The sequence below is a fragment of the Otolemur garnettii genome, unplaced genomic scaffold (assembly GCF_000181295.1).
Source record: "Otolemur garnettii isolate 467f Iridium unplaced genomic scaffold, OtoGar3 scaffold00015, whole genome shotgun sequence".
Lineage (NCBI taxonomy): Eukaryota > Metazoa > Chordata > Mammalia > Primates > Galagidae > Otolemur > Otolemur garnettii.
This window is the reverse complement of record NW_003852410.1, coordinates 23,832,903-23,856,060: the sequence shown is the minus strand read 5'-3', so window position 1 is coordinate 23,856,060 and position 23,158 is coordinate 23,832,903. Positions and strand designations below refer to the sequence as shown.

The 23,158-nt window shown below is 40.3% G+C and overlaps 1 protein-coding gene across 1 annotated transcript; it reads left to right on the top strand.

The window, feature by feature from the left end:
• Nucleotides 1-5,992: 5,992 nt before the first annotated feature.
• Nucleotides 5,993-17,246, top strand: SNTN (sentan, cilia apical structure protein). Its single transcript, XM_003785522.3, has 4 exons — nt 5,993-6,123; nt 8,140-8,174; nt 12,748-12,887; nt 17,011-17,246. The coding sequence occupies exons 1-4, from the start codon at nt 6,014-6,016 to the stop codon at nt 17,155-17,157; spliced, it is 432 nt and encodes a 143-aa protein (XP_003785570.2). The 5' UTR covers nt 5,993-6,013; the 3' UTR covers nt 17,158-17,246.
• Nucleotides 17,247-23,158: the final 5,912 nt, after the last annotated feature.

Below are 23,158 nucleotides of genomic sequence, written 5' to 3'. Positions count from 1 at the left end.
AGAATGATATTGTGGGGATCATGCCTATAGTTTATTCTATTTGGGTACAGGTGAATTTCTCTAAAGGTTGAATATAAATGTCTTAGCATAACAATTATGAGAAAGATACGATGGCTATGTTGGCCACCTGAATGAGAGTTTTCCAAACTGCATATAGAAGTAACATTCTGTATCCTATGAGAGAATTAATGTATACAATTATGATCTAATAAAAAATATATAGTTAAAAAAATGGTAACGCTGGAAAAATGTTATGCTATTTGTATTTTACCACAATTTTTGTTAGTTCAGAAAAACTTCACAACTTGCACCTCATCAACAACAATGTAGAGGTCTTATAAATGGTTATCTATGGGCGGGAGGGAGATCTAAAGTTTATACCAGAATAATCTTGTGTCTCTTGCATGTAATTATGACTAAGTGAAAAGGATCTATCGAGTTATTTACATAACTAGGTCTCATTGTTCTTTTGTACCAGCTTCTCACCTTGCCAAGATCAACTAAATGATAGGGGAGTGGCAGGGAACTGTCACTGTAATAACACCATGATTTAGACTGCCATTGCCTGGCTACATAAGATATGGCAACAGCAGGAAAGAAATGAAGTTTCTGATCTCCTTGTGCTGCAGAAAAATAAAGTAATGGGCTGTAGGATAACAGAATTAGATAAGACCTTGAAAAAAAAAGTATAAATTATCCTAATGCCCCATGATCAACTCGGTAGCTTAACAGAATTTGTAGCAACAAAATTAAGGAAGAACTCATCTAATTAAATGATTCCCACCATGTTCCCATAGTACAGAAAAGGGGCATCTTTACTGGTAGAATTGAGGACATATTTAGTTAAAAAATGAAGTTCTTGAGACTAAGGGATACTCCTGCTGTATGGAAGAAAGCACAGGCTCAAAGACAAGACTAGAGCACTCATGGGTGGTAAGTGGAGCTGAATCCTCCCCTTAGCTGGGGAACCACAGTGGCGTCTGGTAGGTGAGTACACTCAATGCCTTCCTCAATAATGGCCTCAAACCAGATTGATTCGATCTTCTTTAACTTCATTCTTCAAATGAATTCACATGGAAATATTTTAACAACTTGGCTTGGCATCGTACACAGTGGTTATAGCACCAGCCTCACACACCAAGGCTGGCAGGTTTGAACCCGGCCTGGGCCAAGCTAAACAACAAAGATGACAACCTCAATAAATAATAGTTGGGTGTTGTGACAGGCGCCTATAGTTCCAGCTACGTGGGAGGCTGAGGCAAGAGAATTACTTAAGCCCAAGAGTTGGAGGTTGCTGTGAACTATGACGCTACAGAACTCTACTGAGGGCAACATAGTGAGACTGTCTAAAAAAGAAAAAAAAATTTAACAAACTTTATTGATTCGATCTTCCTTAACTTCATTCTTCAAAAGAATTCAAATGGAAAAACTTTATTAACTTTATGTATGGATATACTCACATGACTCCCTCCCAGATCAAGACACAAAACACTTTCATTATCCCAGAAAGTTCCCCCTAAGCTATTTCACAATCATGTCCCTTGTAGAGGTAATGGCCATTTTAACTTCTGTTATCATAGATTAGTTTTGCTTGTTCTTGAACAGCATAAATATTTTGTGTCTGGCTTCTTTACTCAGCATAATGATTTTTTACTATATTCATGTTGCTGTATATATTGGTAGTTTGTTCTTTCTTACTGCTAAGCAATCTTCAAAAAAAAAAAATAGCCCAACAGCCAGCAAGCCCATGAAAAGGTATTCAATATCACTGACTGTCAGAAAATTCAAATTAAGGCCACACACACTGTGATGTCAGACTTAATAAAGCTTTAAAAGACTGGCCATGCCAAGTGTTGGTCAAGATGTGGAATTATTGGAACTCTCATACATTATTGGTGTAATGAAGTGTAAAATTGAACAACCTCTTTGAAAAACTATTTGTCAGTTTCTGAGAAAATTAAACACAATCTACCCTATTATCTAGCAATTCCATTCCTAGATTTATACACAAGAGAAATGAGTGCATATGTACACAAAAATACTTGTAGAAAAATGTTCACAGCAGCTTTATTCACAATGATCCCGAACTGGAAACAACCCAAATATCTACTGACAAGAGAATGGATACATACATTGTGGTATATTCGAATGAATATTTTTGAAGACCTGTCATGTGCAAAACACATTCCTCGCCTTGTGATTTCTTCCTGTAGTAGGCATGGCACCACTTCCTTCGGAAAGCTACGCCATCCTCAGGCTCCTCTGAAAGTAAAGGGAGAGCATTGAACACTATGTATCTTCCAATACAAGACATTAGTCCAACCGTCCAGCAGCTATCACACTGGATGTTCCAGGTCACACTGTATTCAACAAATGGCCAATTTCATAAACATTCCCATAGTACAATGATCCAAACATGATTAAGACATCACCATTGGAGAGGAGATAATGGTTAAGAGCTTGATTCTTGGAATCACAGAGGCCTAGGCCTAAATCCCAAGTCTTATTAGCTGTGTGCTCTGGGGTAAAGTTAAGCTGTAAGTTATCTGCCCAGTAGTTACAACAGTGGCCGCCAAAAGAGCCTCCTAAAAACTGAATGAAAGGGCACATGTGAAATGCATAGTGCAACGTCTGGCTCTTAGGAGATTTAAAATCAATGGTGTTCATTAATATTATCATTATTATCAATGCTCTCAATCTAGTGAGAAGGCAAATCATACCTAACTATAAAGTAGATGTTCAGAGGTGCTAAATAGAAGTAAAGTGTGTTTTGGGGATATTGAGAGGGAGAAGAGACTCATTTAGGCTAGAAAGAATCTGGTCAGATGTCTCACAGGATTTATAGAGAATTGTGATTTGTCAGCTTATGAAACAAGAACTATACACAGCTCTAATTTTAATTATCAATGGTGTAATAAGAAGCAAAAATTATATAATATTTTAAAACATCAAATTTGAAATCCCACAGCCTTAGGTTTGAATCTAGCCTCATTCATTCATTAAGCATAGGATTTGGGATAAGAAATTTAATTCCTCTAAGCTTCAATTTCATCATTTTTAAGCAATGACAATTCTTATTTCTAATAGTCAATAAGGATAAAAATAAATATTTATCAAACACCTAACACAGTACCAGTTACTCAATGCATAAATTTTAACAATCATATTAACTGAACATGCAACTAGGGATCACCCTCTGTCCCTCTTGAGGCTGGGAGGCTGAGGAGGCGGGAGGGCTCTTTTCAAAACAGCATCAGCACAACCAATTGGTTGGCATTTGCCTCTAGCAATGATTCTTTTTTATTTTCGTTCCAGTGGTTTTAAGACTTCCAAAAACAGAACTTAAGAAGTTGCTGAGCCTCCAGAACTCTCAATAAACAGCTTAGTGCCAGAAGAAAACAACAACAACAAAAAAAACACCATAAGCTAAACCATGAAAGGCAAGTCTCTTAGAGTCTTACTCCTCTGACTTATTTAATTTTTGCTGACTAGGAAGCAGGGCATGGACCCAACTGTAAGAGCAAACCTGGTAAAGGCAATTTTCTCTGTGATAGCATTTTTGTCTCACTCCAATAGTTTGCTAAACCTCAAGCACTATTAACATTGTGCTAATCTTGCACTGTCTGCAGCTGGCTGAGCCAGCAGACAAGAATCTTACTGGAGCAGCCTTCAGTAGGTGGTCTTGTGTGCTTGTCAATAAATCCACATGGAGTCATTTGTCAAACCCCAGGTGCCACATTGCCTTTCCCCAAACGGATACCTACTTAGGACACTCAAACCTGCCCTTACCTTCTTGCCCAAGGGCCAAATTGACTGGAGGGTGTTTCTTATAATGTCTTGCCCCGATGGTTTGGGACTGTGTATAAACTGCTTAAATGCTCCATGAGAGCATAAGATTCTGTGTAGGAAAAGCTACTGCATTATTACCTGAACTGTCTATAAAAACTGCTGTATCTTTCTGAGAATGCCATCTTTAATTCAGTCCTGACGAGAAGAAGATAATCAACAAATCTCTGATTCCTGGGATTTTTGCTTCTATCATCATCGTCATTATGATCATCATGCTGTTTCTTGCTCATTTGTTCACTCCTCCCTCCCGCCCCATCCTTTGCCCTTCTCTAGACCCGGGGAGGCTGATTCCTACAGACGCCATCTCCTAGGCTCTCTACTGTTGTTTCCTGATTGGTTTAGTCAACAGGAGGTGCACAGGCTGGAGAACAGAGCCTGAGGTATTACTTCCCCAAGTCCCCTCTGCCCTGCCCACATTCCTAAGGGTGGCTGCCTTCCCACAACCTCAGCTTCTGTCAAGGGGTTGCTGCTTCAAGAATCTAGCTCTCATGGGGTTCCATAACATTTCCTCTCCTTGCCCCCTTGGGACTAAGGGTGTTAACAGCTTCCCATTGCTGCTAACTTCTGGGTGCCTCAACATCTGTGCTTCACTTCATAACTCTAGTTTTTTTCATAGATGCCTCTGATAATCATCTCTAAGAGCATCTTGTCTATGACTGTGATTTGCTGATTGCACACCAGGTACCACGTGCAGGGCTGAGTGCTCCAAAACATGAACTCATCCCGCCTTGACAATTACTCCACGAGGAAAGCCTGATCGCCCTGATGAGCAAGCAGACTGGGCAGTTTTAAGGATCTTATCCCAGATAACGAAACGAGGAAGTGTTAGAGCCAGAAATCAAACTCAGATCTTTCTACTCCCAGGTACATTCCCCAACAGAATCAGCCAGAGTGTTTGTTAAAAATCCAGATTCTAGGAAACTCATCCATAGCCCCCTTCTGAGGAAACCAGCTCTAGGTTTTAAGCTGAGCAGGGAGATTGGCTCAGGGTCATCACCTAACCCACAGGGGATAACCGCAGAGAGTGACTGATGACCAATGGCATTAAAACTCGAGCAGTGTGGGCAATGGTGAGTGGTGAAGCCAATCAAACCACCTCTTCTCATCCAAAATTTTAATGAAAAATGCTAATTAGAGAAGAGAAAGAGGGAGGAGAATAAAGAAAACCCATAAATAGAAGCAGGCAAGGAGAAAATGACACAGCCATTTGATGGTGGAACAGTGGCCAGTGATGCAGCAATAAGATAGCAGTGTCCCTGGAGCAGTAATGACTATTCCTAGCTTCTTTTGAGAGTCATATCTCCTCTCACCTATCTACTCACCAGCAACTTACACAATCATTCTACATGTCTTCCCTGAGTTGATACGTTGTCCCACTTTTATAGAAAGGACTCTAAGCTACCATGAGTGAAATAGCCTCTCTGCTGGTCTTCCTGCAGTTACCCTGTCCACCTCTCTGAACCATTGCTCACGTGGAAGCTGTGCCATCTTTCCAAAATGTAAATCTAACATTAACCTCCTGATGAAAGTCCACAAATGATTTCCCATTCTTTTGACATAAAGCTTTAGTTCCCTATTGTGACTTACAAGATCCTGCATGGCCTGGCCACTGTATCTGCTCTTCAATCTCAGCTTTAGACACACTCCCCCTCAGTCTCTTTGATCCAAACACTGGCCTTCTTCCAATCCCTTCTGATCTCCACACTCCCTCCTGCCACAGCGCTCAGCACAGGCTATCCCCTCCTGCAGCATGCATCCCTTCCCCTTCCTGCTAGCTAGCTCTACTCAGCATCAAGTGTCACTTCCTTGGGGATGCTTTGCTGACCTTCCTGACTGGGGCCAATCTCATGGCACCTGCCTTGCATTAGCACTGTTCTCAGGTGTGACTTTTTGGGTCATTACTTGATTAATATCAGTCATTCCCACTAAGCTCCCTGAGATCAGGGCCTCTGATTTTGCTCATTGTTGTATAAGAGCCTAGCCCACGGTAGATATGCAAATCATTGTTGAATGCATGAATGATTTAATGTCAACATACAGTGACGCTAGGGAAAGGTTTTTCTAAACGTGCTATTGCATAGTTGTCATGGAATGAATGACAATAGTAACTATGGACAAGTGACTGTTGCTTAGGAAGGGCCAACACACATCAGGAGATCAGAGTATGGGTGGCTGTACATACAGCACCCAGGACCAAACTCTCCACTCAGAAGGGGAGCCCAATCCTTCTGCAGCCCCAACATCCACCTTAGCACCTAGGAAGATGCCCAAAAGGTCAGTGGCACTTGGCTCTCCTTTTCTGAGCTTCATTTCAGCTTGCACGTGTATTTCCAAAGAGATCTTGTCAATAGCTTGCAATCCAAGATATTGCCAGTTTGGTGCCAATTACCCACCCGATTCCAGCTTTAAACAATTGAATTGGGGGAATAAAGAGGACAAACTTGGAGCTTTGACTGCAAACTGAAAAGACGATGCAATTAATGCAATATCTTTGATTGCCTCTTGTGAAATATTTGTAAATCAGAATTGGTAATGATTTTAACTCTGCACAACATATTCTTTGAAATCATTCATGACAAAGAGGAATTAAATTGTTTTGTATTATTCAAATGTGTAAAGTTAGAATTAATAAATGATAAAAATGTTCTTTCTCAGGTAATTTCATTTAAGAAATGGACTTTAATTCCAAAAACATTTTTTGGACACCTAACAAGTGCTAGACACTCTGCTAGGCCAGGGGCAGGAAAGAGGAAGCTGAACTGCATAGCTCTTGCTTCTCAGGGGCCTCAGACTAACGGAGGAGAAGCCATCATGTCAATTGAAGATAATACATGCCAGTTGCAAGAGTACATTGTGCAAAGTGAAACATCCTTCATCTGTAATGGAGATAATAATGGTGCAGAGGTTTCAGAAAATCAACAAGACCTCACCAAGAAGGCCATGAAAAGTCTGAGATAGCATAAAGTCCAGCTTCCTAATGTTACAACTGAGAAAAATTAGAACCCAAAAGATGATGATCCCTTGTCTAAACAATGCCAAAACCAGATCTTGAACCCAGAACTTTCCTTTAAAAAGTTGTCAAAGGTATGACCAAGTCCTGCTATTCTTATTGGCTGTCTAAAAAAATGAGTCCAGCCATTGGAGGGTGAAAAACCAAGCAAATTTTGATTTGCATTTTTAAGGGAGCAAGGTTCATCTTCCTACCTCTGATAAGGTCCCTTTCCACTCCTGAAATAGCAGGTGAAATAATTTCCCGAAATGCAGATCTGATCACATCATTCCCATTGCCTTTGGAATAACACTGGAGTCCTTCCTAAATCCTGCAAGGCTCAGTGTGCTGTAGCCCTGGCCCCTGACTTCAGCTGCATCTTCTGCCATTGTTTCTTCTTTTCCTAGGCTCCCACCGCACTGTGTTCCCTCTGGTTCTTCAATCATGCCATGATTTCACCCACTTCATGGCCCCAGTACACAGGTTCCCTCTGCTTACAACACACTTCCTCCCTCTTCACTTCTGATTCATTATGCTCAAGCAGAACATCATTACCATGACTATAGACTAGGTTAGTTCTCCCCCCACTGTATAGGCTCTACCATTACACTTTATTGACTTACCTGTTTAATAACTGGCTTCTGCACCACACTCGAAACTCCATGAGGGCAAGAACACGTCTCTATCATTCCTTCCTTCATGCATCCCTAGCCCTCAGCAGAGTGCCAGGATTCCTAGGGAGGTAGACTAAGCTGCTGGAACAAATAAACTTCAAAGTCTAACATTTAGCATTTAACAGAAGCATCTAGCATTTAACAAAAGTTCTTTTTTCTTTTTTATGTGACGGTCTAGAATGGGAGGGTCCATGTCTGTGCCTGTTTTACTCCACACAGCCATGTAGGGGCTCCACAGGTTGACGGAGGCCCTACCACCTTCAATATACAGCTTCCTGGCAATTTCCATATAGTCAGCTAGAAATGGGAAAGAGCACGGAGGAGCTTACGCAGAGGTGTTCATTTCTCTTCTACTCCTTTTCCATTTGAAGGAACTGAGTCACTTGGCCACATAACTGCAAGGCTGACTGGACTTCATGGGCTAGCTGACCAGCCATGGTCAGCACTCTTTACTACTTAGCAAGGGAAGAAAGGATTTGGATAGACAGATGGCTGCTCCACCAGAATGCTCAGTGAATATTTACTGGAAAATAAATAAAGTTTAACTTATCATATTGCTTTGCTTTAGATGGTGAGATCAATACCTAAGCTCCCAGAATCATCATGTTTCTTTCATTTTGTTGGCAGCATTTCAGTATCCAAACAACTAGCTTCAATAAAAGGTAAGGCAAAAGATGTATGTGTTTCTCCTCCACCCTGGTGATACACTGAGAGTTAGAAATGATAGGACATCAAAGATATAAGGGACTTTTGGATAAATCATCAAACCCTGATGACATTCTTTTTAAAGATCTGGGAACTGAGGCCCAGTGGTAGGATTTGGCTTATTTAAACTTAGCCCATTAAAGGCAGAGCTAAGATGACACCCTGGGTCCCCTGATTCCCAGTTCAGTGTTCTTTTCACTGGGATCCAGTTGCTTCTTCATGGGCAGGATCTTCAGGCTGACTAGAGCAGGACCATGAGCATCTGACTCATAAGTGTTCAGTAGAACTCAGAATGCAGTCAACCCCCAACTGCCTTAGTGATTGAGGGGAAACTACAGTGTGGCCAACTCCACAAAACTACATATTTGCCATTGGAATTCAATTGTATAAGTTAAATATGTTTAGAACTTATAACTTTGCCATGGAAATAATGAATATAAGAAAAATACACTTATATATTTGGATTATCATCATTTCCAAAATGTGCAGCTTCACATGTTTGCAGAGAACAAGCTCAGGGGTACGTAGCCACCTGACAGTTATGTCTCTGCCTAGATGGCTAACCAATCTCTTCAGAAGAGATTCTTTATATTGGTATTTAAATAAATCTTCATCTTTATAAAAATATTTTAACACTGGCTCGGCACTTGTAGCACAGTGGTTATGTTGCCAGCCACATGCACTGAGGCTGCAGGTTCAAACCCAACCTGGGCCAGCTAAACAACAATGACAACTGTAACAAAAAAATAGCTGGGTGTTGTGTCAGGTGCCTATAGTCCCAGCAACTAGGTAGGCTGAGGCAAGACAATTGCTTAAGCTCAAGAGTTTGAGGTTGCTGTGAGCTGTGATGCCACCATACTCTACTGAGGGCAACATACTAAGCCTCTATTTCAAAATATATATATATATATATTTTACACACTATATATATTTTACACAATTACAGCATAACAGACCTAGGATTCTTGTTTCAACAATTTATGCAATTTCAGGTACTTTTGAGAATTATTCCATCACATTTGTAATGTAACTTCTCCCTCCAGGAGGTTGAGAGGGAATTGTGACTCTATTACCACCACTGCCCACTTCCCCACCCTCTCCACCATGCAAATCACTCCTAGCACCAGACTACACAGGTATGCTTGAAGAAACCAGAGAATAAACATGGGCCATCTTCCCAGAAAATATTATATTTAATGGGGAATTAATTTTAAAGATCATTCATTGAAATCAGACATGGATAGAACATGGACTAAAAGTCAGTGTGAACCCACCCTTTCTCTGCTGGCTACTTGAGCTTATGCCCTTGATCTGGTGGGAAGTAGGGATGGGGTGTGAGTATATCTTTACCTCTAACACCCAGGTAGTTTTGCAGTGGGAAAGTTCAAGAAGTACTGACGTGGCTCGGCGCTTGTGGCTCAAATGGCTAAGGCGCCAGCCACATACACCTAAGGTGGCGGGTTCAAATCCAGCCTGGACCCACCAAAACAACAATGACGGCTGCAACCAAAAAATAGCCGGGCATGGTGGCGGGCACCTGTGGTCCCAGCTACTTGGGAGAGTAAGGCAGAAGACTTGCTTGAGCCCAGGAGTTGGAGGTTGCTATGAGCTGTGATGCCATGGCACTCTACCCAGGCAGACAGCTTGAGGCTCTGTCTCAAAAAAAAAAAGAAGTACTGACGTATTGGGAAAATTACTGGCCTTGAGAGTAGACAGTGGGGACCTTTTTTTCAGTTCTGTCATATACTACATATGTTGAGTTTGAGCAAACAACTTCTCTCCAATAGGTTTTTAATTCCTCATTCACAAAAATAACTGATAATAAGAAAAGTTCTAAAACAAATTTATTCAAGTGTCTTGCTATTTTGAGAATTGTGTTTCTATGCACAGAAGTGTTAGAACTCACAAATCAAGTGCTTAAGGTCTAGTTCCATGTTCCAGGGCAGATGAGGAGAAAGAGGCAGGGAATTGTTCTGAAGTTCATGTTAGCTCAATTAAACATGTATATACTGAGGCCTAGAAATGAGTGCAAAGATAAATAAGGCCTAGAAATGAATGCAAAGATAAATAAGATGCAGTAACTTGTCCTCAAGGAACATACAGTCCACTGTGCTGTCCAAGATGGTAGCTATGCCATGTATCTGCTTAGCGCTTGAAATTTGGTTAATTTGATTTGAGATGAGTAAGATTTAAGAGACTTACTAGGGGAAAAAAGTGTAAAAATAACTCAATAATTTGACTGATCATTTTGATTACATGTTAAACTGAATTTTTTTTACATATAAAAGAGTGGTATTAAAATTAACTTCACCTGTTTCTTTTTACTTTTTTAATGTGGCTACCAGAAAATTCAAAATTATGATCACTGCTCACATTATATGTCTTTTGTCCTCCTCTACACCCCATTCCAGAGGCAAGAGAGAGAATGAACAGCACCAAAAGAGAAACAGCAATCACTTGCATTTTGAATTGCACTCAGCCCTTCACAATATGCTTTCACATACTAGTTCACAAACCTGCAAGGCAGATGAGGAGGAATTAGGAGGCAGCCTGTTGGGTTTATTAAGGGAAGAACCCAACCATAAAAATGATATGCTACAGAGTCTCACAAAGTATCATCAGTGTTGTTTAGGCTAACCAGAGATCCTCATTCTCTTTTATTTTTCATATTTTTAGTGCTCTTCTTGTCATGAACAGATGCTATTTTATAGTCGGGGAAAATGCATGCTGATTTTTAAAAGAAATAGAGGAAAAGAATGAGGTATTGGCTTGTCCAGATGGAGTTATCATTTAGAATGTAATCAGACCTAAACTTCGGCAGAGAGTTGAAAAATGTCCAGATTCTACAAGGATTTGAAGTTTAAAATCATACTTTTCCCAGGTCTTAGCAGTACAAGCTTTGTTTCACCCAATAGATAGCCTGGGCCCTGCTATAGTAAAAACTGAAAAGATGCACAGTCCTTCCCTTCTCCCATTCTTCTTACCTCTTATCCTTCATCTTCAGTTGAAAAATAGTTGTTTAAAACCCTTCCATGTCTCCCTTCTATTTTTACTTTGAGAAAAATCCTCATCCCTGTGCATAGCTGATAAGCCCTGCATGATCAAGCCCCTGCCTACTTTCCTGACCAAACACCCTTCCACTTTCCAGTCTCCAGCCAGAACTGCCTCCTGTCAGTTTCTCCAAAGTTCCAGCCTCCTTCTGACCCGAGCCTTTGCAGCTGCAGCCAGCTCCCTGAGCCTGGAACCCCCTGAAAACTCTAACTCCCACCCTCACCCTGATCTTTTTGCATGGTCAGCCTCTTCTCATCCTCTTTGTCTTGGCTGAAATATTAATCTACTCACCAGGGCCTCCAGACAGCCTATGTAAGTACTTTTTCTCCCAGACTCACTCTGGAATTTTCCCCCACAATTCTGTACCTCTTTGCTTCCTACATCACAGGTTTCAAATACTGTATGTATATTATGTATACATGTAGACAAATAAACATCAAATATATACAAACAAATATATACATATTCACACACATATACTCTTGGCTATTATTTAATTTCTCCACTGGAGTGTAATATATATAAGGACAGAGACCACATGTGGATTTGTTCCCTCTGTGCGCTGTGTACCTTAGCAAATATCAGGCACAGAGTAAGTGCTCAATCCAAAAATCACATGATTCTAACCTATAATCCAACTGTAAGTGCTGCACATTACCTGGGCTGAAAGCTGTGAGATTTTGTTTTTCTTTTCTGCTTACTCATTCATGTGACAGCATTTATTAGCACCTACTAGGCAGCAGACATTTGTGCTGGTCACTGAGAACACAGTGGCAATTTTCCTCATGGAGATTGTTTCCTAGTTGGAGAGAAAAGCATTTGAACAGGTGATAACAATTAGATGTGATAAATTCTTTACTAGAGAATGTACTGGGGACTAAGAGAACATAGAGCAAAGTATATTCTTGGTGGTACTTTGTGCATTTCTCTGTGTTCACCAGAACACACTGGAGAGGAATGAATTGGCACTGCCTTTTCAAGGAGCTTAACCCTGAGAGACCAGCAGAGGCATTGCTCTATTTGAGGCCACAAGTCAAAGACAGCCCTTGTCTACCATCAGATCAAAGAGCTTGTCCTAGATGCCCTTCTCCTTTGGCATACTGACATGAAGTGATCCTGTGTCGGAATTATAATACAAATTCCACAAGAACAGGACTTTATTTTATTTAGTGAGGGATTCTTAATGCCAAGGACTAAGATTAGCTTATAGGAGGTGCTCCATAAATAGTTGGTGAATAACTGAAAGAAATTATAGGCCAGAAAACCAAAACTTAGAAAGGTGAATGTTTTCCTAAGTTCACATGGCTAGCAGGGAGTAAGTTTCATCCTAATACTCCCAATTCTAACACTCTCAGCTAGGGAGCAACAGGCCCAAGGACAGGGTCTGTTCCCCACAGCTCCTTTGGAAGAATATCCCTGTGTCTATGGAAGGGTCATTTCTAACCTAGGATACTTTGCTGCGTATTTCTTCTCTTACAGCTCTGAAAAAGGGCTCAGATCTGGAAAAAGTCATGGCCACTGCTGCTCTGATTTTTAGAAACTCTTCTGACCCTGATGGAACACTTGAAAAAGCTACTGCCAAAACTCTGCTGCAGACTCAATTTAGGAATTTCACAGAGGTAAGAGAGCTAAGATGCATGAATAAACAGGGGGGCCCCATCACAGACTTACCCAAACAGCCAGCTGGGGCCATTGTGATGTTTCACTCCATGTTTGTTGAGCCTGCCTCATTCTGGGCACTGGAGTAGGTACAATGAATAAGCAAGCAATCCAGCAGAGTAAAGGAATATGCTGGAAAAGGTAATCTTTCCCCAAATTCTCAAAGGATGAGAAAGACTAGAGCATGCAGTGGGGAATGAAACACAGAAACCAACTTGAGGCAGGTAGTCAAAGAAGGGCTCTTGGAAAATTAAAGTACTACTGTGATCTGAAGAGTGTGCAGGATTAGGTAGGCAAGGAGGAGTGAGAACAGACAGCATTCCAACCAGAGGGAACTGCTTATGCAAAGGCCCTGGGGCAGCCAAAAGACCAGAGGGAAGAAAGTAAATTACTGGGGGAATGTGCGGGTAAGAAGCAACAGGACGTCAGGTCTAGGAGGTGACTAGGAGCCAAATCTGGTGGGTAAGAGAAAGCCTGAATGGCTTCTAAGTCCAGGATGAGGAAATCACACCAGCTACAGCCCAAAGAACAGACGGGTCAGAAGTGGGCAGGAAGGATCGCAGTCCTCGTGGGGAAACCATCCAAGCATGTGATGATGATGGCTGAGATTAGAGTGGTGAAGTTGGAGGGAAACAGACAACGATGAGAGACATCAGGAAAGCAGAAGGAACAGGGTCTGAAAATGGACTGGCTGTGAGAGTTGATGGGCAGAAGAACAAATGCTGGCACCCCTGTTTCTGACTTAGAAAAGAAACTGGTAGTGGCCCCATTCCCAGAAAAGGAAAATACTGGAAAAGAAACAGATGTGAGGTGGGGTGAGGGTGGGTAGAGGTGGGAAGTTCCATTAGGATGTGTCAATTTTAAGACGTCCAAGAAATATTCAAGTGAAGAAACTTGGGCAGCCACAGCATCTATGAGTTGGGTGGTGAGAACAGAGATCTCTGTTCAAATTATAGAAATGGAAGTTGGCAATATATAAACATTATTGACCTAAAGGGAGTAACTTAAAGCAAGTAGGGGCATATTTCTCAAACTTCAGTCATTTGGATATCATTTCCAATCTTTCCCCAAATCTGCCTACAGCCTGTATTATCGTCTACCTTAGACTTTTTAATGTTTTCTCTATACTAAGTATAGACACTTTATCACTATTCTAAATATAAATTCACTGGGTAAAAGTGGAAGATGATAATTTAAAAAAAAAAAGATGACCGGTAGTTCTCATTTAACATTTATTTTTGCATCACCTAAAATTACATTTCCATCCTACCAGCAGTGTGTTTGGTCTTCAGGAATTACTGACCTAAGGAAAATGTGTAAGTAGAAAAGAGAGCCTCATACTATGTTAAACCACAAATATTTATTGGTAGGTAGGGCAAGAAAAAACACAGAGGCAGTCTCTAAGCTTTTATGTGTGTTCTAGGACATTAAAAGATGCTATCCCCTCTCTATATGCACACATATACATACGTGCACACACATACATGGTTTTAGTGTACTACAGTTAAATGAGATGTCACTCACTAAGAAGAACTGGGTGAGGGTATGACTTCCTGTGAGTCAATGATTATTGCAAAACAAGTGAAAGAGAGAGAGAGATTTTTCTGTCAGAAAAATTATGGGAAAGAAATGTTAATTAAATTTAGGTATCTTTGTATAACAGGTAAAGGGTAATATTCATGTTCATCTTTTTAAAATTTATTTTTAAATATTCTATATTAAACATGTATTATTCCTGAAATATTTTTTAAGAAAGGCAATGTTTTCAGGCAGGAATATCAGACAGAAATTACCAAGAGATAAAAAGTTTCAGAGAGTATTAAAAAAAAAAAAAGGTGGGTGAATAAATCCTGTAACATTTGCCTGCATCAGAGGCTAAAGGAAATGGCATATCCCAGAGAGAAAGGGGCTTCTTCCCTGGTGGCCTGGCAAACCCTCAGCCAGCTTTTAATAAATATGAAAATGAAGATCTAGTGGATGCATCATCTTGATGTAATTCACCACTCCTCTGAGAATACCTGAGAACAAGAATTGAGGAAAGACACCCTCAGCCTCATGCCCCTCAGTGTAGGTTAAGCCGCAAAAGTGCATCCAGTTACTGGACCTCTCCAGCAACAGACACACCCAAGCCTCAGTGTCATCCTGCCCTCTGCCTGAGATGACAGGCACCAGAAAGCAGAGCCATATTTCAGGGACTCGTGGGGACAGTTTGTTCTGGAGCATTCATTCTCTATGTCAGTGGTGATAGTTCAGCTTCACTCAGTGAACAGGTCCAGACTGTTTGAATGACTGTCAGAATGCTGGCTTGGTCCAACTACCCCAACTTCATGAGATTCTCTAAGGCAGGTGCATGTACAAGAGTCAAGGGGAAAAGGCAGAAGAGAACCACTTCAGTCCTAACTGGGCTTTCTCCTAAATCCCCCTGTGGTGTCCCCTGGCAAACTGAGCAATGAGGCATGAGTTCTAAGGGGAACATCTCCTTTTCCATAAGCCTAAACATAATTTTGGGGGTCTTATCACTGTATAGCCAGTCAAATAGAATAAAATCAAGCATATAAAGGCCCTGCTAAGAAGATAAAAAACAAGATGGTAGGGCACACTCTACGAAAGCTGGACTGTAGTCAATTCTGTGCTCTTATAATATGCAGGAAAAAAGAAAGAATAAAAGACCTGCTCCCCACCCAGATCTTTGAGCCAAATTGTGCCATTCTGCTAGTAAAGTGGTCCTATTTCCATTTCCATCTTGGAATCTGACCCTTTCCAAATATCATTCAGCTGTCTTGGTGGGAGAAGATGGAGAACACCATCACTCACTGATAAGGAGACCTCTCAAGAATAGCCAGCCGAGAGAAACCAGAATGTGGTTTCAAGCCTGTGAAAGGAATGTACCATTGTTCCAAAAGTGCCTTAGTTATTACTGTGATTTTTTTTTTTTTACACCTGGCATATGGGTGAGCCTTTGGGTCTGAGTTAAATGCAAACATAGTTCAGTATAATAGTGAATCAAATGACTTTAGCATTTTTAATGTCATTAATTTTTAATGGGAAAGATATTTCAAAAGCTGTAGTTTGTACTAAAAACTCTCCCCATTTATAGACTATTCAAATGTTTTCCTTCAAACTGACTGTTTATGAGGACTATGAACTTGTATTTAATTTATGATCAAAGTAAATGCTGAACAATCTTCCAAATCTTCCTTTAGCATATTTTTTTCTACATTTCTGGATAACCTTAAGACTCAGGTGACAGACATATAATAAATACATTCTCACATTCTCTAAGATAAAAAATATATTTTGAAAATTTGAAGACACAACAATATCTATATTGAAAGAAAGACAGGATCACTTATCAATTAAGAGCATGGGCTGCAGAATCAGGTAGACAAGGACAAATCTGGACTCCACACCAAAAGCATCTGGCTGTGACAAGTAACCTAATTCTCACTAGTCTCTGATTGATACTGCATCTATAGAATGAGGATAATAATAGAATATATTCAACAAGGGCACTGTGAATATTAAATGAAAAGATTTAACACAGTGCTAAACTGGTAGCTTTGGTGGCAACCAGATGTGTTATGATCATTAATTATATATTTTATTTGCTATGGTTTAGATGTTCATCCCCTCTAAACCTGAAATTAAAATTTTATTCCAAATGTTGGAAATGGGGCTTAATGAGAGGTTTTTTTGTCATGGGGTTGATCCCTCATGAATAGATTGATGTCCTGGGAAGACAGTAAGTTCTTGCTCTGTGATTTCCTGTGACAGCTGATTGTTAAAAAGCACCAAGTCCCACCCCTACACTCTTGTGTCCTCTCTAGCAACGTGATCTCTGCACATACAGGCTCCCTTTCATCTGTGAGTGGAAGCAGCCTGAGGCCTTTAACAGATGCAAATACTCAATCTTGAACTTTGTAGCCATCAGCCAAATAAACCTTTTTTCTTAAAATTATCCAATCTCAGGTATTCTGCTATAGCAAAACAAAACAGACTAAAACATGATTGCTTATTATCATCTATAAACCTAAGATCTATACAATGAATTAGGTGTTCACTTATTCTTCTTTATTCTCACAGGGACAAGAATTGAAGCCAAAATATAGAGAGATCCTTTCTGAACTTGACGAGCACATAGAAAATAAGCTGTATTTTGAGGACTTTATGATCTTGCTCTTGAGCATCACTGTTATGTTGGATCTGATACAAAATATATGGAGTGTGTAAATTATGAAATAAACAGTAGTTGGATGTAGTTGGATGAAATAATAACAAACGATGGTGTTAAGTGATTAAATTTTTTCCATCTTATTTTTTGTTTGCTAAATTTTATTTATTTATGTATTTAAAATTTGAGAATATCAGGGGGTACATGTATTTCATGGAAACAATCCATCTTACTTTTTAAATAATTGAGTATACTAATCATGCATCTGGGATTGCCTAGCATGATTCTTATTACTGATATTCAGACCAAATATAACTTCAAAACTTTCTACATTCTCTTCAGGAATGTTTGAATATTATGGTCTCTGGGTGCTTTATAACATGATAGACTTGATACTAATGAATATCAAATTTCATTTGCTTAGTCAGTGGTGACCTAGAGCACTCTACCTAGACCTAGAGTCATTGACATACTAATCATTCATTCACTTATTCATTTGTTCATTAGATTTTTGTCAAGCGTCTATGTGAAGGTACCACTGAGGGTACAGTAATGAACAGGCCAGATAATCCCTTACCTCAGACATCCTTGCAGAAATCTAGCAGAATAGAAGAATGTTGCACAATTTTTAATCAATTGCATATACAGTATGTTATACTTGATCCAAAGGCTATAGGATGCTAAGAAATCGTTACCTGAAGTGGGTTCAAAGGTAAGAGATATTTATTGACGTTCCATGAAAGGTTCAAAACCAAATCCATGGCTGCTAGAAATATAGGTTGGAAGTGGGATTGTCCACAAATGGACACAAGGGAACTTTCGAGTGGGATGTAAATGTTCTCTATTTTAATCATGGTGATGGTTACATGACTACGCATTGGTCAAACTCTTAGAACCACATGCTATAAAGAGTGAATTTTACTGTCTGTAAATTATACCTGAATAAATATGACTTAATAAAAAAACCCAATAACATTGTAATCTCTGACCATGGCTTAACTCACAACTCTTTGAGATTATGGCCTAAACATGGTCATATCCAAACCCCCTTCCATGACCACCTCCTGCATTCCTGAGTTTAAATCACACACACATTATCAAAATTCCTGAATTTGTTTGTCTGTTTGTTTGTTTCTGAGACAGAGTCTCACTCTTCTGCCCAGGCTAGACTGCCTTGATATCAGTCTAGCTCAAAGCATCCTCAAACTCCTGGGCTCAAGCGATCCTCCTATCTCCATCTCCAAGAGTACTAGGATTATGGGAGTGAGACATTGCACCCAGCCAAAATGCCTAAACTTTGAGACAGACAAATCTCACAAAGACTTTTATTCATGTAGGATCTTGCCTGAGAACAGCAGGCATGGAGATGGACCCCAAGGGCCCCCAGAGAGGGTACCGGGCAATAGCTAGAGCTGCAGCCTTTATTAGCCACTAGCTGTCCAGATGTCATCTTACTGAATCTTTGCAAGGGACAAATGATATCCCCATTTCCCAGCTGCAGGAACTGAGTTATAGGGTGGCTAACCAGTGTTCCAGGACCATCCAGGTAATCAATCCCAGAGCCAGAATTCTGGTAAAATGGAAGGATAGTGGTGCCAAAAAGCCAGGGAAAGAGAAGACCAAGTTTTCCAGCCCTCATCCCCATTTTGTTTCAGTCACATGTAAGCTCTACAGGTAGACAGGCAGTCCCCTGACATGCATTGAATTTCTTCCACAGGCTGGCGCCAAGAGGAAGGCAAGGAAGAATGAGTCACAGTCCTTACCTTCCAGGGATTTGTGGCTGGCAAAGCATGTGTGTAAGTGTGGGAGGTATTAGTCCTATTCACCAAACATTTCTGTTCTTCTGCCAAGTACATAGTGGAACTACTGGTCTACTTCTCTGCTTCTTTTCAGTTGAACATTCTTTGGCTGGTGACACTTGCGCTGAAGTGATATGGGTCATTTTCTGGGAAAATTTTAAGAGCCTAGAATCAAATTACTCCTCTCTTTCTCTGGGCCGTGATAACTGGCAACATGTCCATGGAGGCTGCTCCATTGGCTTAGCTCCTGAGGGATGTCAATTTGGAGCAAAAGCCCTGACACACTGATATGGACATGTTGCTTAAGGAAGAAACAAACTTTACCAGTTCAGCAATAAAAAAAAAAAATTACTTTTATTCATTGTAAAAGTATTATTAAAAGTGTTATAAATTCCCAAGTTTTTTCTGATCTCCCATTTTCTCCCCAGTCCAACACTGTAAGCCTTACACACATATATTAAGAAAATGCTTTCAGAAAAGAGATGTTCACTCTTGGTCTAGTGAAGTATCACCTCTTTCCTAACCTACCAAAACCCATTTCCTTGGTCCTCCCCATTTTCTAAACTTGAGACATTCTAAATCTAAGAGTTTCCTATAAGAGAAAGCTTTGGACTTTACCCTTTCTCATAATTTAACAAGAGGCAAGTGTGTTGAATAGAGACCTTTAGACTCAATATCATTATCTAACAAAAGGAGAAAAAATAAACAAAATTTATTTTATGTCCAGCTTTCAAAGTCTTCCTGCCTTAAGCTGTTTGTTTAGAATTGAGTGGGGAGAAAAAAGAGCCATATTTCTTTTCTCTCTCTCTCTCTGTTTTTTTGACAGGAGGCAGGGGGCAAACATAGGGCGCCTACTATGCTCCGGGCACTGTGCTAAGGACTTTACATATGTAATCCACTTAATGCCCTCTCCCCAGCAACCCTGTGAAGGAGGTGTCATTATTATCACCATCTGACAGATGAGGAAACTGAAACACAGAGGTTTTTATTTTCCCAAAGTCACACAACAAGCCAGTTTGAGAGTTTCTGCCCTCTTTGAGGGCATTATTAATTTTAATATTAGGTTTTGTTGTGAGCAATAATATTATAACTCTTCAAAAATAGCTATGCACATTTCAGGCACTCTGTGAGAGAGAGCAGTAGCAGCTGGGCCCTAGAGCACCATTTGGCATTCCTCAAATAGAATTCTGTGGGTTGTTCTCCCTCAAAGTCCTTTGTGTTTCAGTTGCAAGAAGCTGCATATGGCAACCTTGGTGGCCAATGAGAAGGTCAAATTCACACCTTTCAGAGGAGGAAACAAGAGAGCTGGCCAATGGTGTGATGAAGAATCTTGGAGCCCTTCCAACCCTCTGGACTCTCAGTAAGAATTTTTTGAAAATCCACCCCAGATGGAAAGTCATGCTCCTTGGAGGGGGATATCAATTATAGAATCTATTTTAGCTTGATGCAAAGATGGCAAACAGAACAAAAAGCACACATACGTGTTGAAGCATCAGTAACAAATAAATTGATGAGCATGATGTTCAGACACCAGATCACTGGAGTTCCACTTCTTGCTTCCGGTTCAGGGCCCGCGCTCTACTCCTAACACCAAAGCACCATCTTGAAAATGTCACTAATCAGCACAGGTGCAATTGTGATGCAAATCTGTCTTGAAAGCCATTGGCTGTGAGGAACAAAATTCACCCCAATTATACACATATACACATGCAAACATATACAAAAGGAAAAGAGAGGGGCTGTATTTATCAATAAGATACAGGAGCACATAATGATGTGAAGGGGCAGAGGACGCAATGAATGACCACAAAATACTGGAAACAGCAATAGAAAGCAAAGCTCAGGTTATCTCTGCTTCTCTCTGCATGTGGTAATCATCTGCATTCTCTATTTCTCTTCATATCTCTCTTTCTATCTCCTGACCAGTTCTTTCTGCTTCTTGGCACAAGAGCCGAACTCAGTGTCCCCATATTCTCACCTTAAATTCTCAACAGACATTCCATAGATCTCAGAAGCCCAACTCCAGTCCCCAGGAGAGAGAAGCTGACTGGCTAAGTCTAGTAGAGACTATTCCTAACTTGTCAGTGCTCAGTAAGGCAAATCACACATCCACTCAGCATGACTGTGGAAGCTGACTCTTTGCAGAATATCTGGGCATGTTCTTAAAGAAGGAAGGAAGGCACTGGGGATGAAATGATTAATAGAGGAAATAATAAGAATCTGTCTCACAAAATCCATACCTTGGACTAGAAAGCAATGTTATTTGCTTCTCAGAAGTAAGCTCAGCAAAAGCATCTTGATGGAATAGTTTCATTTGTTACCACGAGTGAAACCTTTTGTGCATTATCACTGTGTAAAAGAACCTAACCTAGACTCCCTGGGAAGTTTTCCTATGATTAAATATAGCCAAGATATTCCTATACAAGAGCTGTGACACCCTTGCAATTTGGAGAGCATGACAGAAACATGCAGAAACACACAGTCCTAGAACCCCTAATTTTCTTTTCTTTTATCTAAAAATGAGTTCAACTGTGAGATCAGGATTTGTGCTTTAAATAGTCCTTTGTAATAAAGTTGGAGAGGGCTAGAAGAAAACCAACAGCAGTTCTGTTATTGGCTGACCTTCTCCATTGCTAGAACCAAGGGCATGAGTTTGCTGAATAAGGCAAAGGTTGGTTCAACCCATTGATAAGCAGAGAGAGTGACCCAAGGAATTCAAGTCTAAGAGATTTGCTATGCAAATCTTCTTTCCTCTTATTTTGATCCAAGACACACAGATTAAGATTTCTCAATAAGATTTTAAGGGGTACAATTTTTGAATAATCCAATTCAAGAGGTGCCATGACTTATGGGGTCAAACAATTAAGTTCATGAACTCATCCTAGAAAAATTGCTACATACCTAATTGCTGAATATCACTATGGTTACCTTCAAAGTACTCCCTTTGGAAAGCAATGCACTGACTCCAGAGACTAGTCCACCCTTCAAAGCAATTTTAGAACTATTTTTCTCTGGAAAGGCCATTAGAGCTGTTGGTGTGTGAGGTCTGACAATTAAGCTTGCAAAGTCATCCTAGAAAAAGTGCTTTGAAGGGTGGACTAGACCCGAGGTATGTAACACTCTTTCTAGGATGAGTTCTCAAACTTAATTGCCTGACCTACTAAAAGAGAATTTGGGGCATGTTTCCTACTCCTGCACACTGGAGGAAGATCATGTATTCCTGTTTGCTTTTTTGGTAACAAAATATGAATTATGACTAACTAGAGGCTTTATCCCCCGCCCCCACTTGATGTGAGTATTCAGATCATGTGTTTGGGAGATCTTTGTCCCTAGAGAAATTGCTGAAGTAGAGAAGTGGGCCGAACAGAGAGAGGACCTAGACTCTGGTCCCAAATCTGCCACCATGAGCTGCAAGGCTCTGGGAAAGTCCTGCACCTTTCCTGAGTGAGGCTCATGGTTGGGGGGGGTTGTAAAATAATTTTGGGATCAGAAAAGGGCCTGTTTTCTTTAAAACATTGTTGTGAGACTTCAAGAGGCATATAAGCATTTTAGGAATATGAAGTAGACCTTTGCACATGTCTGATGTCTATTCTAATTTGTCTAATTCTAGACAAATTGTTATCATTTTTTATTAATAGCTGCCCCTCACAGAACATCTACTACACTCAAGTACTGCCATACGGTCTTTCACTCAATTCCCTATACAGCTTTGAAAGATTGATATTTCTCTATTTTAGAAAGGAGAATGAAATCCAGGGAAGGTTGAGTGGCTTACCCAGGGTCTCAAAGCAATAAGTGGCAGATCAAACCCAGAACTGCTAACACAGCTTGTTGCAACACGGTCTGGCTTCTGTCTGTGATACAATGGATAGATATAAAACTACAAAAAGACTCCACTTCCTACAGTTTATGCCTGATTACAACAGATTATTCTCTAAAATGAAGAGGAAAAGAGGAAGTAGCAGCATTTCACATGCCCAGAGCCCAAAGGAATCAAGAGAGATTTATTCTTTAATACAATAACAGTGTAGCATGGTTTCCCTTCCCTCTCTGTTATTTAGTTTAGTTTTCCAGGAAATTATTCGCTGTGGGGGAAGGCAATGGACTGTCTAAATCTGTGTGGCCTCTAGCCAATGGTTTTCCTTAAAGAAAGTACAAATTGTAGGAAGAAGAACATGGAAGAAAGGGAGGGCAGCAGAGCCCCTGGGAGAGAGAAAGCATCTTCCATACCTTGGCACATGGCATGGTGGAAACACTGATG

Excerpts from the sequence above, each read along its gene's own strand:
- SNTN (XM_003785522.3), top strand. The coding sequence starts at position 6,014 with ATGGGTGGCTGTACATACAGCACCCAGGACCAAACTCTCCACTCAGAA. Across the intron at positions 8,175-12,747 it reads ACAACTAGCTTCAATAAAAG|CTCTGAAAAAGGGCTCAGAT; the intron begins GTAAGGCAAAAG and ends CTTCTCTTACAG. Across the intron at positions 12,888-17,010 it reads AATTTAGGAATTTCACAGAG|GGACAAGAATTGAAGCCAAA; the intron begins GTAAGAGAGCTA and ends TTATTCTCACAG.